Consider the following 17,499-nt stretch of genomic DNA (forward strand, 5'->3'; position numbering starts at 1 on the left):
CAGACACGGAGGAAACCGTAAGAGCAGCACTAACTTACCCTCTCCCCCACGTTAGGGGAAGCGCCTGATGAAGGTGCGTGTTTGCAGAACGCCCCCTGACTAAGGCTCCCCAAATGAGTGCATCCTCATCACCTGCTGTGAGAGAGACTCTGCCTGCCTGCTCTCGTGCACTCCAATCCAGGGCAGGGGGACAGGGTCTGGGTCAGGGAAAGAGTCGAGGCAGGAAGGACAAGGATTCAAACCTTGGCTCCATTCACTAGCTAGGCAACCCTGGGCTGATCACTTAATCTTTCCTGAGGCTGTTGTGAAATTCTCATAAAATAACCAACCCTAAGCACCTAGCACAAAGCAAATACTCAGTAAGTACCTGTTATTTTCCCTTTTGCCTCTGAGGTTCCTTGTCTGCAAACGGGTGGGGGGGGGGTGGACAGTGGTACCTTGTTCACATCACTGTTGCAAGGATTATAGGTGATGACATTAAGAGACGGAGCTTTCTGCAAAACAGTCTAGTAGGCCTGCACACTTCACAAATATCAACATCTTCACACACGTGCGCACGCATGCGTGCGCGGCTGGGGAACTATTCTAGATTAAAGGAGTCTAAAGAGACATGACAGGGACTTCCTTGGTGGCGCAGTGGGTAAGACTCCGTGCTCCCAATGCAGGAGGCCCAGGTTCGATCCCTGGTCAGGGAACTAGATCCCACATGTATGCCGCAACTAAGAGTTCGCATGCTGCAACTAAGGAGCCTGAGAGCCGTAACTAAGACCCAGTGCAACCAAATAAATAAATAAATAATTTTTAAAGAAAAGAAACTGCCAAATTATTATAAATAAATAAATAAAAATTTAACAAATTTTAAAAATTAAAGAAAAATAAAGAGACATGATGACTAAATACAATGTGTGACCCCTGACTGGATCCTAGAAGGAAAAAACACTATTAAGGGGTGTTTTTGGGACAACTGGGGAAATGCTAGTACTGTTCTATAATCACGTCAAATTCCCAGAGTCTGATTACACTGTTGTGGTCGGGTGGGACAAAGTCCTGATCTTCAGAGATACACACTGAAGTATTTAGAAGGAAGTATCCTGATGTTGGCAACTTACCCTCAAATGGTTCAAAAACAACAAAAAATTACATACAGAGGGAGAAACAAACGTGGTAAGATGTTAACAACTGGTCATCACGCAAATGGAATATGAGTCTCGCAACCTCCTACACATCTGAAATTTCTCAAACTGGAAAAGTTGGGAAATAAGAGCAGCCGGGCCGAGGGCTCAGCGCATGACACTTCCTGCCTCTCTGTGGGTCTCTTCAGCCGGAGCAAGCGTGGGGAACCCCGGGACCCTCACCTGGCTGCAGCACCCTGATCTCCAGCAGGTTGGAGGTCCTCTCGGCCAGCCGCGTCCAGCTGTTGTTGTAGTTCCTCCGCCACAGCTCTGCCACACACTGGTACTTGCCCGCCTCCGTGTCGCTGGCCCGGCTGATGCTCAGACGGACGTTGTTACTGGACTCAGCCTTTTCAATGGCCGTTCGGGTCCGGAAGCTGGAGGACCTGTCCCCCCACTGGACTCCTCCATCCCGGGTAAAGGTCACCAGGTCATGGAACTCGGCAGTGCCCACCGGCTGGAACCGCCACGTCACTGACACGGGGACCCGGGCGGGGTAATGGGGTTTGATGATGCACTGCAGGTCGAAGGAGTCACTGTAGGTCACCCCCGGCGTGCGGGAGATGGCAGTGACCGCAAAGCCCGTTTCTGGAGAGAGAGCAGAGAAACTCAGGCCAGAGGAGACACTTGGCTTTCCCAGGGCCACGTGACACGGTGACAGGGCTCCTGGCAAAAGCTAGCAGGACAGAGCAAAGGCTCACACATGGGGCTCTTTGGATGCCCAGGACAGTATTACTTTTGCTAGCGTGTTGACACACAAACCCAGCAGTTCACAGGACCCCACGGAAAGAGGCTGGCGGCAATCCTCCTTAAGCAGCACTAGCAAACCCTTCCCGATGAACCCCCATGTGGATTTGTGCTGGATCAGTCCCACTCGCAGGGACTGAGTGCATGTAGGTGGGGCCATCCCTAGATATCTTGGGATTTCACGCTGAAACAGGAGAAAAGAGCCCCAGGGCCCATTTCCTTCATCACACTCGGGTGGATGCAGCCTGCCCCAGCCGGAACAGCCCCTGTGCCTGGCCCACCAGTGCGTCAGTGCCGGAGCAGGGGAGGCAGGTGGAGCAGCGCCGGCGTGCTCTCCAGTCCCTCGTCCACCTCCCCACGGAATCCAGGGCAAAGAGGCAGCAAGGGACCCACAGCAGGAGGAACTGACCTTCACCAACTAGGACCTGGGGTGAGGTGGGGCCCTGCAGGTGCGCTAGGCTGAGTCTCTCCATATTCCAGCGTCACTAATCCCCAATACTGACTCCTCAGTAGAAGTGATCAGAGAGTCCCTTCAGCCTTGAAATACGACTGACTGTTAACACATTCGTTATGATCATAAAACTGAGAGCAGCCAGTATTTCCTGAGCACTATGGGCCAGGCATGGTGCCAACTGCTTGGCTTTCATCACACTTCACCGAATCCATCACCCCTTTCTTACAGATGAGGAAACTGAGGCCCAGAGAGGGTAGATAAATGGTCCACTATCAAGCTGCCAGTAAATGGCAGTCACGCTACAAACCTGTGTGCCACTGATTCTGGGGGACTTATTAGGTTGCTTTACTCCCAGGAAGCATAAGACAGTGGTTAACAGCACAGACCCTGGAGCCAGATGCCCAACTTAGGCACTGTCTAGCTATGTGACGTTGAGCAAGTTACTTAACTTCTCTCTGCCTCTATTTCCCCATCTGTAAAATGGGTCCTTGTGAAGATTAAATGAGTTAGTATTTATAAAATACTTGGAATAGTACCTGACACACAGTATATACTATATTTTGTTAAATATGTAGTTTGTTTAAAAAAATAGACATAAAGGAAAGTACTTTAAACTTCATAGGTAAAAAACAAGGCACCCAATGAATCTTTCGGCAGAGCCTGGCCAGAGCCCCTTGGTAAGCTCTGGCTATGGGAACCACAGACATACGGTGAATATGAAAACACTCAGAGGACATGATGCTGTAAAATTACTTCTAACCCTAACCACCCCTCAGACATTTCTAGCCTCACAGGATGGGAAAGACGCCCTCTGCTGGACGCCCAGGACTTTCCTCATAGGTTCCATTTCCACGTGTCCACACAGGGTACTGAACAGAGAGAGACATGGCGAGTGAGCTGACCTGGAGACTCAACCACTGGATGAGGTTTCCAGAGACAGAAATCTGAATACGGGATGGTGAGTGCAGAAAGCAGGTCCACCTTTGGAATTAAGCTTATGGAAAGTAAAAATAATTCTAATCTGGGGTGAAAAAGGACTTTGTTGGGGGCAAAACCACTTGGTGTTGTGTTGCCATCTTTACTGGGGTAAGATGGTCCAAAGCACCACCAGCCCTACCTATGAGGAAGGTGGCAGCATGGCCCCAGGGGTGGGATGCAAAGTCACTGAGGACAACTGATGTCACAGCCTCTTAACAAACAGAAACACCTAACATGAAAAGTTACCTCCCCAGCAAAGTAGCAGACTGGTCTTTTACTATACTGATTCTATTAGGCAGATAAATGTTGATAGAAGCCTCTTTACCCTGTGAGAAGCAAATCTAATATTCTTTGGTTTTAGCAAATTTCAAGGTATCTTTTAATTTCATGCTAATCAGGAAATGGCTTTCTTTAGGAAGAGCCTTATAGAATAAAAGGTAAAAACACAGGCTTTGAAAAAAAAAAATTAAGAGAGATTGCTGGTTTCCTGGGTTCAGATTGTGTGTCTGTCACTTAAAAGCTATAGGCCTGGGCAAATTAGCCAACTTGTCTCACTAGTGTCCTTGTAAAATGACAGTGTCTATCTGTAGGCTAGGTGAGGATTCCAAGGGACAATTAAGCTTAAGTGCTTGCACTCAGCCAGGAAGGGTAGTAAGGGCTAAATAAATGGCAAAAGGTGATTTTCTACCCTTCTCTGCCCTGCTCTGAATTTTTAGGAGGGCTGAGCCCCTGGTCAGGAGGGCCTGGGGTGCAGGAGGGAGAGGATTTGCTCCCGGCTCTTCCAGGTTCATTTTGGCAGTGGCCTTTGTTCCTCCACCTGGGGCCACCACTCCCCTGGCCAGAATCCTTACAACTTCACTCCTACCACCCAGACCAAGGAGTAGTAACAGCACTCAGCTGTTGCCCATCCCCAGGGCCCACCATGGAGAACCCCTGTTGGTTCCTTGAACCCCATGCACACTGCCATAAATACTTTCTTCAATCAAACCCTTTTTGGGAGGTGCCGTCTACCTCCTTACAAGAGTCCTGACATGGGAGCATCTCCCCAACGGTCCCACGAAAACACTGCCGAGCTTACTTACCGAGAGCCGTGATGGACACGTGGGTGCTGGCCCGGCGTTCCCCGACGACCTGCCACTCGCCATCCACTGCCCGCACCCATTCGGTCACGTGGCATTCGTACTGGCCCTCATCCTCCCTCCTGCTGTTGAAGATGCCCAGGCTGAACGAGTTGGGCTGCACCTGCTCCATCTGGATGCCCCCAAAGCTGCTGCGCTCCCAGTAGGACATGCCAGGCTGCACGGTGCCATCCCGGTCCAGCCACATGATGTTGCTGCGGCGGTTCTGCCTGTCCACCAGCTGCCAGATGACAGAGAAGCGGCCTAGTGGTCTGCCCGCTGTGCGGATGCTGCAGGAGAGGTGTAGATTCTCACCCTCCAGGACGACGCTGGCATTGCTGGCCACCTCCACCGAGATGCTGCTCTCTGTGCAGAGGGAGAGAGTGCCACGCTGGAGCTTTCTGGGCTCCACTGAGCCCTTCCCACTGACATCAAAGGAGGAGGGGTACAAATGTCACTCTATTCAGGTACAAGGGGACCTTGGAGGATGCAAGCACTCTGACACTTGCTGCTGCTGCAAGCCCTGGCTGGTTCTGGGTTTCGCTCCCTGTGGTTTTAGATCTGACAACCTAGGAGGCCCTTTACTGGATACAAAGATAACGTGCAGGATCATGAGTGTCTAAGACCTGAGACTGAATCAGAACAGAAAGACATTACCCTTAGGGCAACAAAGCAATTCATCAGGCCCCCCATATCCACCGGTTCCACATCCATGGATTCAACCAACCATGGACAGAAAATATGCGAAGAAAAAAAAAAAATCCAGGAGGTTCCAAAAAGCAAAACTTGAATTTGCTGTGCACTGGCAACTCTTTACATAGCATGTACATTGTATTAAGTATAAGTAATCTAGAGATGATGTGCGTAAGTTATATGCAAATCCACCGCCATTTTATATAAGGGACTCAAGCATCCGCAGATTTGGGGCCGTGCTGGAACCAATCCCCCTCAGAATCTGAAGAATGACTGTAATGTGTTCAGCAGGGTTCAAGAATTTTTGACTTGGATTTTCAGTAAGTTGAATACCTTGAAAATTCTACGTCACCGCATCTTCCCATAATTTAGGGCTACAGCAGCCAAATAAAAGCTGAACATCCGTACATGCCATTTGAGTCCTTCAGGGCAATATGAGGAGGTAGAAAAAAAAAAAGTGACAGGAGGTATTTGGAGGACAACACATGCTTGCTTGGGTGTGGGCAGTAATGGAGCACAGATGGCCTCATTTCACAGCGTGTGTGGGGAGCAAGCTTTCATACTTTCATTAACACACGGGAACGGACCAAAGCCGGTGGCTCGCGTTCCTGCTGCTGTCCACCTTCAGCCCCGGGGTTCCATTGCTCTTGACCTTGACTTTCTGCCAATCAAACCCTGGGATAAGGATTCCTCTCTCCTTCGCTCCTCACTTAGCTATATGAACTCCCTCAATGGAATTATTTAAGCTCTACTATATGCCTTCTTCTATGAGATAGGGAGAGTGCTGCATTGTGCAGTTTTTCAAAGATTAAAAAGTAAATGAGACAACGTCTATAAATCACCTAATATGTAGGTTTTCAAAAACTGGTTACCATGATCGTAAGTAATTTTACTACTCCCATTAACTCTTTGTTTTTATAAAGAGTGTGGATACTTTAATCTATCTTAATTATGCATAGATTATTTTGTAAAATTATCTATAGAGCTCCAAAAGCCCTTAAGTATTAAAAAACAGAAAGTACCAGACTAATTCAGCTCCAATTTTCTGGGCACCATCCACATGAAACACATACATCAATTTTAAATCAATCAGTAAATCAAATCCCAGATTAAGAGGCACACCCAATTACTGAGGGGAAAAGCATACCCACGACCATGCATTTGAATCAATCTTTTCCCCCGTGTGTTTCCCCCACAGGCAGAAACACGCAAAGATGAGCACTAAGCCCAGGTATGGAGCTCTTGCTATAGTGAACATGACTGCCACCCATTCTGGATTGGCTTGAAAAGGTCCAGACAGACAGGGTGGGGAATAGGAATTTTCCCAGGAGCCATACCTAGATGAGTCATGGAGATGACGGGGCTCCTGAGTAGCTACATCTGTAGCAGTAGTGGCTGAAAGCAAGGATTTGGAGGCAGGCAGACCACACTCAGGCCCAGGTCTACTGCTTCCTAACTCTGCAATCTTGGGGCTCTTGCTTAAGCTACCCAAGCTTCCATTTCTTACATGCAAAATGGAGATACTAAGAGTCCTACTTCTTAGGGTCACGACACTGAGAGTATTAGATGGGGTAATTATTTTTCATCATCATCATTAATAACAACAATGTTCCTCTTCAGATTAAAGACTCATTAATGACTCACTTCCAGCGTTATCAATTCAAAGTGAGGAATTAAAGAGGGGCAACTTCGGCATCAATGGGGAAAAAAATCCCTTTGCTTGCCTTAAGCGTAAGAATGACTTGCAGAACATCACTCCCACACCCTACTGTCACCCCAATGGGCTCTATCTTTTATAAGCCCGGGCTTGTTTGTTACAAGGGCTGCTGTTTGGTGCTCTTACTTGAGCAAGCCTGGAAAAACCACGCAGTTAGATGTGAAACTACGAGAAGCAAAACCATTCCGCAGCCCAGGCAAAGGCAAATGCAGACACAGTGCTGACTGCCCGTTAAGACTGTTTACAAGTGTTCTCAGGCCTGAGAAAAGCCAGCCAACAATTTAAAACTCTCTGGATTAAATGAAAACTAGGACAGAACTAATGAGAATCTGAGTGCGCGGTTACAAACGAAATTTCAAATCAGGAGGTTGATGACGGAGCACCGGCTAAGCGCAGAGCAGTGAGTCTGGAGTTAGAAGCAAATACTTCCAGTGCGATGCAAGCTCCACCGACCACTATCAGACCGGCTCAGCCACTTCCCTGTATGGTGCTCTGGCCTCTTCATTCACAGGATGAACAGAATACTGGCCTCTCTAAGGACTGGAGGGGTGGGAGTGGCGAAGGAGATGATACATGCAGAAGCACTTTGGGCTCTTGAGAGGAAAAGCGCCATTAAAATCCGAGTTTTTATTATCACCATTACCGATGTGATCACTGTTGTTCTTTGGTAGACTTACCCAAGTGGCCTTGGGGCAGGATCTGGTGGTGCTGGGGGACTTTAACTACCCAGTTATCTGCTGGAAAAGCAATATAGCAGGCCACAGATCATCAAACAAGTTCTTGGAAGGGGATGGAGGAAATCTCTTAGCACAAAAAATAGGGAAGTACACAGTGTGGCTTCCCTTCACTGGATCCTTATAGAACAATGAGGAATTAGTTGCAGATTTAAAAGTAGAGAGACCGTGGTTAAGGCAGGCACAGTCTGACAGGAAAATACTAAAGAGAGTGGGCATCCAGTTTAACAAATTCCATTCTACAAATATTCAGCAAGCACCTACCCTACGCAAAGCACCATGCTAGGCATTGCAGGGGGAAACAGTCTGAGACAGAAAAGAATTTCAAGATAATGAGATGTGTGTGAGAGAGAGATTTTTATTTTTTTTTTAAAGCACAAAGGAAAGTCATCCTGTTGGTGAGAAAAGAAAAAAAGAGTGGCAAGATCCCTGTTGTCTGTTTCCTTTCTTCACACTTGAAACTATATTAAATATGTAGAAGTGTAAATAAAAATGAAAAGGGAATCATTACAGGGCTAAGAGAAAGAACAGCTTGAGCAGTGGAGGAAAAGGTTAAAAGGTTAGTTTAAAAACTTCACCATCTTGCTTAAAATCAGGGCATTCTAAGCGTTCTCATTTTACTAAAAACAAAACTATGAGAGAAAAATGAGATATTAATGAGAACATCCTGATGCTATGGATAATTAAACCCAACATAAGCAAACACAGGCAGTGCCCTGGGTCCCCAGTCCTGACTGATACCCACCTAGACAACGCCAGCGACAAGGAGGCAGGGAGCCCACCTAAGCAGCCTTGGAAATAAGCTAAGCTTTAAAAGCCTGTGCTCGAGGAAGATGTGAGAGGTCTTACCCACTGACTTTTAAAAACCCAATTCCGATAGGGGATAGACAATTAGGGTAATGCCAATCCCTATACCCTCAAAACCCAGAGAGCAAACCTTTCTTAATAATGCACTTCAGCATTTAAAATCCTCCCATAAAAGACCAACCTTCTTAAGTGAGATTTCAAGACAGGCATCCACCCACTTCTTTCTGGGACTTAATTCCCACACAGGAGACAAACAGCTGTCCTGGATTCCTGGTTGGCCTCCAGGCTGAGCTGGCACTGCAGGCGTTTACACAGAGCTGCTAGCGCTAGGATCCGCCATACCCCTCTCCAGCCTGCAAACATACACCTGACGCTCTGCCTACCAGGGTGGGAGGGTTGCTGAGTGTGGGCAGGTGAGCTGGAGAAAGGAGAGGGGTAACAGGTTTTCTCTGCCCGCTCTGACTGCACCTGCCCTGCCCTGCCCTGCCCTCTCCACAGCTCTTCTCCTCTCCCCCGACTTCTCTCAGATAGTGCTAGCTACTGAACCAGACCAGCGGGAGGAGAAGGAAGCAGCACATCCCTCCACTTACTGATAGGGAGGACGATGATGGGGATGTTCTTGGGACGCTTGCTCTCCTTGTCGATGAATTCCCCGGTGACTGTTTTCTCTCTCTCTGTCACACGACAGTTGTATTTCCCACTGTCCTCCTGGCGGAGGTGGTAAATCTTCAGCACGAAGACACTGTCGCTCTCCTTGGCCACTTTGAGTTGGCCCCTGGCCTCCCGATGGGTGAACTCGCTGTTGAGGACCGGCACAGCGTTCGGCCCCATGCTGGCAATGAGCGAGCTGTTGAAGGCCCAGGAGACGGCAAAGTAACGGTCGGGAGTGTTCTGCCCCTCCAGGATGCACCTGAACTCCACCGGTTCACCTACCGTGTACAGCCGCTTCTCCGTCTCCAGCCGAACGGTGAACTCTTTGTCTGAGAAAACAAATAACAAGACGGATGCGTCCTGGGTGACCGAGGGCCCCAGCTCTCCAAACTGCATCAGCAAATTCCTACCACCCACACCTTCTCACCAAGCTGACTACTGGGGAAGGCACCTCCACACCTGTCTTGAGAGAAAAAACTCTCGACTATCACAGAGAGAACTCAAAGGTAGCCAGGCTCAGAGAGTCTAAAGGGCTTGTTATCCCAATCAAGTCGACAGGGCTCTCTCTGCAGCGTATAATGCCCTAGGTTAGACTCTAAGATCAGCAAGCAATATCACTCCTAATTTCACTTGCACAGTAGATTACAAAGGTCCATCTTTGATCTATATGCCCAGAACTCCATTAAAGCATCAGGATTACAAATATTTTCAGTAAATATTATAGACATGACCCTGCTGAGACTTGTGAGACAAATTACCCAGTGCCCCAGGTGCTGACCCCAATCCAAATAAACATTCTATCTATCTATCTATCTATCTATCTATCTATCTATCTATCTATCTATCTGGAGAGAGAGAGAGAGAGAGAAAGATGTCCTCCACCTCCAAGTGAATACTGGAAATAAGACACAGGTAAGAAAATCCCTAACAAAACTGCATAGGAAAAGTGAAAACTAATTAATGTCTTTTCACTAATCTATCACCTGTCAATCAAATCTCTAGAAAGATGGAGTGGGAAAGTACCTACTTCCAAGGACAGCCAGATGACCTCTGAAATGGTCAATGAACCCAAGCATCCTTCAAAGAGCTGGGAGTTGAACCAGGCATTGGGGGTGGGGGGGCATGAGGTGGTGATCAAAGAAGGGCTCATTGCCACTAACTGTCCCACACACCATGTAATGGTGCACGGTGACTGTCAATGCCATGAGACAATGACGTTATCTCACAGGCACCCGTAGCAGAAAACAAAGGAGTGAAGGGTCCTGGAAAACAGAGTCACAGAGCCTTGGGTGGGAGAGGCTGCAGTTGTAAGTACTGCCCAAGTCCTTCCCCTCCCAGTTCTAGGTCTATTCCTCTTAAGAAAACATTGACTGGAGAATCGCATTTACAGGGATGTTTGAATTCCTTGTATATCCATTAGCTCCAATCTCGACTGTCTTCCCCACACTGGCATTTCCAAGCTGTTACCACTACCTTTAAGTGGTATCTAATCTTTAAGGCCCTTGCCCCATTCTTATCCCCCTATCCCATGCATTCTTCAAGCAGATGAGAATCCTATTTCCCTAAAAAACACAGCAATCACAAGAGTGCTGCTTCCACATTCCTGTTCTCCGGCTCAAGCTTGGCTTTGTACCCACCTCTTCCCCAGGCTCTCCATCTCCTCCCCTCCCACATGAGCCAGTGTCTTGCCCCCAACACCCATTTTCTCCAGTGAATCAGCTTCTTCCTTTATTACCCAAACTTCCTGACAAAGCGAATTACCCTCAATGACTCCAAGGGCTCACTTCAAAAGTGACAGCTAATGCCTCAGCTTCCCTTCCCAAAAGGACAAGCTGAGAGACCTGGGTTTCACTCTGCCAGCCTCTACCTAGATGCATACACCCATGTGGGATGGAGCCCATTTGCCAGATACTGGCTTTCTGGTCAACCAGATTACAGTAATCTATACCTCAACATCAGAGATTTTAGGAAAAAAAAAAGAAAAAGAAAAAGCACTCCTTCCATATAAATGCCACTGAAGACATGCAAACAGGTGCCCCAGACCTCAGACTTCCCACTTGCTCAGAGTTAGCCTGGCTGCAACAGTGGCTGTCTTCTTTTGGCAGCCAAAGAGTCTTCTGATCTCACAAGAATCCCCCCATGGCTTGGTGAAGGCTTCACATTCCCAGGATGAAGATGAGATTCAGGGCAAACCATCCTCTTTTCTGCACAGCCATTTGCCCTTGCTACACCCAGTCAACTGAACCTCCATAAATCGATTTATGCTTTTTCCAATACCCCCTCACTCCTCAGCTAACTGAAATTTGGCTTTGGGCCTTCTCCCACACTTCACTGACCCAGCAAATGTCCCCAATGACACCCCCTGCCCGTCACAACCAAAGGCGTTTCTCAAGTATGTTTTAGCCTCTGGACCAGCTCTCCTCCCTTGGGTCCATGACACCATCCCTCCTGCTTCTTCTCCCGTTGGCCTGACCACTCTGTCTCTCGAAACTGCTCCCCTGACCACCTCTTACTGCCACAGTTCTCCTGGGTCCTCATCGCTCCCAAGCTCAGCCTCTGAGTGCCACGTCTGAGGACATGCCGGGTGCTTCACTTGCTGAGCATCTCTACAAAGGTCCGCTTGCGGGATGGACTCCTTGACCAAAATTTACAAGAACAAATGCAAAGACACCAAGTGCTGCCACTGAAGGGGAAGCAGAGGCTCTCAAGAAAGACTTGGCACATTGCCTCATCCCTCCTTATCACAGTTCCAGGTATCCCCCGGAGCCCCAGCCTCGGATTCCTCCTTCCACAATACTCTCCATTCTGTTGCCTCGAGCACCCACTGCCCGCTTCCTAGGTCACTGCCACTGAGCTAGCCCTGGCCTTATCAGCCCTTTCCTACCTGGTCTCCCAACTTCAGACCCAACCTGTTTAGTCAACACTAGGTGGCCTCCATGGTTGTTCCCTTCTAAAACCCAGGTCTGATTGTGTCACTCTCTGCTTAAAAATCTCTATTCCCCCCTCCAAACGTTGGCAGCAGTGATTTTCAAGCTATGCTCAGGCGGGGCGCTAGGGGGAGACCTTCCTCTCCTCATACAAAGTCTTTTGCTGTCCAGTACGGGAAAACATTTGGTTCAGGCAAGGGGGGAACACCGCAGCCCTCATACACCCTCCTCAAGCACCCCATGGCATGCACCCACGCCCACGAACACACACACGTGCCCACCCACAGGCGCCCGCTCAGGCATCTCTACAGGACCCCTAAGATTCCAAGGAGAACAACTTGAAATGCTCAGACCACAGAGTCAAGGCCAAACTCACACTGTAGCGTGTGAGCTTCAGGCCACCTTTCCTATCTCCTCTCACCACTCCTATCCGGAACTCAACATCTGCTCACCCTTGAGCAGATCTGCGCTGGCCAAACAGGTCGAACAATTCTGTACCTCTGTGCTTCTCCTCCTGATGTCTGTTCAAGCTTCAAGACTCAGCTCAAGTCACCAAAGGTGTTGGTTTTCCTGAATTTTCCTCAACCACCCCACCCAGGAAAAACACTGTTGCAAGAACACTTTACATTCACCATGTTCCCAGGGCACCCTTCACTCAGCCACTGGCTTTCACATCTGTAGCTCCCTCGGCGCAGGGACCAAGCGTTATTCATCTCTGAATCCCCGATGCCTAGCGCCACACCTGCAGCATCGCAGAGACTTACTAAATGTTGACTGAAATCATCTAAGAGAAGGGCAACAGTGGGGCTACAACCACTGAACCAGAATAGCACAGACACAGAGTGAAGTCATCGACTTTTTTTTCACCTAGTTTTCCCTTTGCTGGCTTCGTCTGGATACATTTGCTGGGCAAATTCAAAAAAATCCTCATTCCAAATCGGTAAGATTAAAGAAGATTAACTGAGGCAACCTAATTTGAAAGCGCTAAGACTTAAAATTTGGCCCAGACTTTTGAAGCTGCTCTTAAAACCATCCAGGAAGGGAAGGGATAAATATGAAATAAAGTGCCTTCTGTAGGTTTAGTACCGGAAGTTCCAGAAGCTGCTAAATGCTCTGGGTCCTACAGAGCAGATAAAGTGCTCCCAGAGCAGGAGCCCAACCCTTCTCGTAAAAGCCCTCACGCCCATTAGATGTCCAGAGAATCACTTCTGCCCTTTTACCTCTAGGTCTGCACTTGACAAAGCACAGACAGTGGAAGTGTACTGAAAATCCAGCTTCCCAGGTCCCACCCTAGAAGGCTGATTCAGGAATCTGTACTGCCTGAGCCTGGGAGTCTGTGCTATTAGCTAAGTCTGAAGCACACCCCTAGGATGGCAGAAGAACAGGTGGCAGGAAAGCTCTGCAAAGACCAAGACCACCACCATCTGACTGGAGCAAATGGGATGGGGTGGGGTGGCGGGGTGTCAAACTACAGGTCCTGAAGGGGGGCCCCCACCTGTGCCTCAGAAGGCCCCAGCTCACCTACCACAAACCACACCTCCGCTCACCAGGACAATGGCAGCCCCTCACGGAAGGTGGGCAGCAACACAAAGAAAGGCCCTTGGGCACCCGCTGCAGCTCCGTGATGGCGCACCACCACCTTCCAACCAAAACCAGGGAGGAGAAGAGGCCCACGGAACACTGCCCCCAGCCCAGCTGAGGCAGTCAAGCAATAGCTTCTGGCTCTGGTCTAGAGCCCGGCTGGACCCAGGGGCCGGGGCAGTGCAGCCTGAGAAGGTCAGGGCTTGGGATACCTGGGCCCTGTGTACCCCGAGTCCTTGCAGAGTCGCCAGAAGAGTCTGCCCAGCCTGTCCGACCACCCTCCCTGCCAGACAGAGAGTGGGGACGAGAGACTGACCGGTGGGCTGGACGTTGACCACAGTCCCCTCGGAACGCTTTCGGGTCATCGGGTACCACGAGCCGTCTGGGTCCTGGATCCACTCGGCGGCCTCGCAGTAGAACTCGCCCTGGTCGGAGGGCTGCAAGTGGAAGACGGTGAGGCGGAAGGTGCTGCTCCCCAGCTTGTCCAGGCGCACCTCCCCCAGGCTCTGCCTCTGCGCGTAGTCGCTGCTCGACTGCAGCACAAAATCCCGGCTCAGGGCAATGACCTCCACCGGCTTCTCGCCGCCCCGCTGCCGTAGCCAGGCCACGGACAGGTGGCTGTGCTGCAACGTCTCCGTGGCCACCTCACACGTGAGCTCTAGGGGGTCCTGCTCCACTTTGTGCAGAGTGTGGCGCACAGCAGTGGACTGCAGGGAGTCCGGGATCACTGCAACACAGGAACAGCCACGGGACACGGTCACAAAGCCACAGATCTTACACTTGTGGGGCTGAGCTCCCACCCACCAGCCTTCGACAGCCCCTGTGTGGCCGTGGAGGGCCCCAGATGGCACAGGAACCGAACGAATTTTCCGTTTGGATTTGGACTGCAAGTTTTTGGCGCTTACACTTACCTGTGTGATATTTCAGTAACACTCAGATAAAAAGTGAGCTGGGGCACAGGGATAAATTCAGAATTTGAGGTGAACAGATACATGCTACAATATATAAAACAGAAAACTACAAGGGCTTACTATATAGCACAGAGAACTATATTCCATATCTTGTAATAACCTATTATGGGAAGCAATCTGAAAAAGAATATATGTGTGTATAACTGAATCACTCTGCTATATACCTGAAAAGTTCTAAATCAACTATACTTCAATAAAAAAAATACATAAGTAAAATAATGTTTGTAGACTTAAAAGAAAGTGGACCATATTTCAGTTTACATAATAAATGAACTCCCTGAAAATAACATGTAAAAGGAATTAATTCTGTGTCAGGTCAAATAAGATTTTGTTGTTCACGGTAGTATTGCTTCCAGACATTTTAACTTGGCTTCTCACTGAACTTCAAACAAAAAGAGTTCCTGGAACTTCAAGTTTCACATTTTCTATACAACTTGCTCATTTTCTCCCTTCTAGCCACCCCACCCCCATGTCAGCAATGCAGTGCTCTAGGAAGGTTATTTCTTCTTTTTTTTTTAAAAAAAAGACTTCCCTGGTGGTGCAGTGGTTCAGAATCCACCTGCCAATGCAGGGGACACAGGTTCGAGCCCTGATCCAGGAAGACCCCACATGCCACAGAGCAACTAACCCTGTGCACCACAACTACTGAGCCTGTGCTCTACAGCCCGCGAGCCACAACTACTGAGCCTGCGAGCCACAACTACTGAAGCCCACGCGCCTAGAGCCCGTGCTCTGCAACGACAGAAGCCACGGCAATGAGAAGCCTGAGCACCACAACAAAGGGTACCCCCCGCTCTCCACAATTAGAGAAAGTCCACGCGTAGAAACGAAGACCCAACGCAGCCATAAGTAAATAAATAAATAAAGGTTGTGGGAGAAAGAAGCAGCAGCATCCTCAATTTTTTAGTAGGTTTAATTTTCATATTATTCATGTGTCAACATGTGTCATGTTCGTGGGCTGGAAGGAAGCCATGGTATGGGGATGAGTCAGGCAAGCAATGAAGTTTCCCCTGTGGTCACCTGGTTAGCAGTTTCCTGCAGAGACTAAACACCACCCACTCTCTGATGTAAAGGGTCAAAATCTTAATTTCTAGTTTTTATTATCACAATTAAGCCTGGAAATTATGATGTGGACAGAAAAACAGAACAGACTTGATATTTCTGACCCTTCACATTGGCAAACACTGTGGTGCAGAGCCATCCACAATGAAATCCCTCTCCCTCCTCCTCCAGCTCCCTCCATCATCCAGGGGCCAAGGGAGACAGCTGGTGCAAAATTACTCACTCTGGAGCCAAAGGACACACAGACCCACTTCAGGTCTGAGCACAGTCCTGCAGCTGCATTAGCTTTCTGACTCAGCAGTGCCCCAGGCAGCTCAGAGCCACAGTCCAAAGGCCCATCATTGAGAGCAACACCCAGCTCTACCCACCACCAATCCCTCCCATTAGGAAGCTTGCACAAGCCTCTTAGATGGCCTCATCCACCAGAGGGCAGACAGCAGAAGCAAGAAGAACTACAATTTTGCAGCCTGTGGAAGGAAAACCACATTCACAGAAAGATAGACAAGATGAAAAGGCAGAGGACTTTGTACCAGATGAAGGAACAAGATAAAACCCCAGAAAAACAACTAAATGAAGTGGAGATAGGCAACCTTCTTGGAAAAAAATTCAGAATAATGATAGCGAAGATGATCCAGGACCTCGGAAAAAGAATGGAGGCAAAGATTGAGAAGATGCAAGAAATGTTTAACAAAGACCTAGAAGAATTAAAAACCAAACAAACAGAGATGAGTAATACAATAACTGAAATGAAAAATATACTAGAAGGAATCGATAGCAGAATACTGAGGCAGAAGAACGGATAAGTGACCTGGAAGACACAATGGTGGAATTCACTGCTGAGGAACAGAATAAAGAAAAAAGAATGAAAAGAAATGAAGACAGCCTAAGAGACCGCTGGGACAACATTAAACGCAAAAACATTCGCATTATAGGTGTCCAGAAGGAGAAGAGAGAGAGAAAGTGCCCGAGAAAATATTTCAAGAGATTATAGTAGAAAACTTCACTAACATGAGAAAGGAAATAGCCACCTAAGTCCAGGAAGTGCAGAGAGTCCCAGGCAGGATAAATACAAGGACAAACACGCTGAGATACATAGTAATCAAATTGGCAAAAATTAAAGACAAAGAAAAATTATTGAAAGCAACAGGGGAAAAACAACAAATAACATACAAGGGAACTCCTATAAGGTAAAAAGCTGATTCTCAGCAGAAACTCTACAATCCAGAAGGGAGTGGCATGATATATTTAAAGTGATGAAAGGGAAGAACTTACAACCAAGATTACTCTACCTGGCAAGGATCTCACTCAGATATCACGGAGAATTCAAAAGCTTTACAGACAAACTAAAGCTAAGAGAATTCAGCACCACCAAACCAGCTCTACAACAAATGCTATAGGAACTTCTATAAGTGGGAAACACAAGAGAAGAAAAGGACCTCCAAAAACAAACCCAAAACAATTAAGAAAATGGTAAAAGGAACATACATATTGATAATTACCTTAAACATGAATGGATTAAATGCCCCAACCAAAAGACACAGGCTTGCTGAATGGATACAAAAAAAGACCCATATATATGCTATCTACATGAGACCCACTTCAGACCTAGGGACACATGCAGACCGAAAGTGGGGAGATGGAAAAAGATATTCCATGCAAATGGAAATCAAAAGAAAGCTGGAGTAGCAATACTCATATCGGATAAAATAGACTTTAAAATAAAGAATGTTCCAAGAGACAAGGAAGGACACTACAGAATGATCAAGGGATCAATCCAAGAAGAAGATATAACAATTATAAATGTATGTGCACCCCACATAGGAGCAACTCAATACATAAGGCAACTGCTAACAGCTGTAAAAGAGGAAATCGACAGTAACACAATAA

At 48.0% G+C, this 17,499-nt stretch overlaps 1 protein-coding gene across 3 annotated transcripts in view; it reads right to left on the bottom strand.

The window, feature by feature from the left end:
• Positions 1-17,499, bottom strand: part of IGSF3 (immunoglobulin superfamily member 3) — a 102,659-nt gene that overhangs the window by 22,823 nt on the left and 62,337 nt on the right. For 2 of the 3 annotated variants that reach the window (XM_059059727.2, XM_067033937.1), the window contains 4 exons: positions 13,896-14,306; positions 9,011-9,400; positions 4,434-4,835; positions 1,356-1,760 (listed from right to left, as the gene is read on the bottom strand). In XM_059059727.2, the coding sequence (XP_058915710.1) occupies positions 1,356-1,760; positions 4,434-4,835; positions 9,011-9,400; positions 13,896-14,306 (1,608 nt within the window). Of the gene's footprint in view, positions 1-1,355; positions 1,761-4,433; positions 4,836-7,556; positions 7,617-9,010; positions 9,401-13,895; positions 14,307-17,499 lie in introns of all 3 variants that reach the window. The other variant, XM_067033925.1, reaches the window with a different exon arrangement.

Source organism: Kogia breviceps, chromosome 1, assembly GCF_026419965.1.
Source record: "Kogia breviceps isolate mKogBre1 chromosome 1, mKogBre1 haplotype 1, whole genome shotgun sequence".
Classification (NCBI taxonomy): domain Eukaryota; kingdom Metazoa; phylum Chordata; class Mammalia; order Artiodactyla; family Physeteridae; genus Kogia; species Kogia breviceps.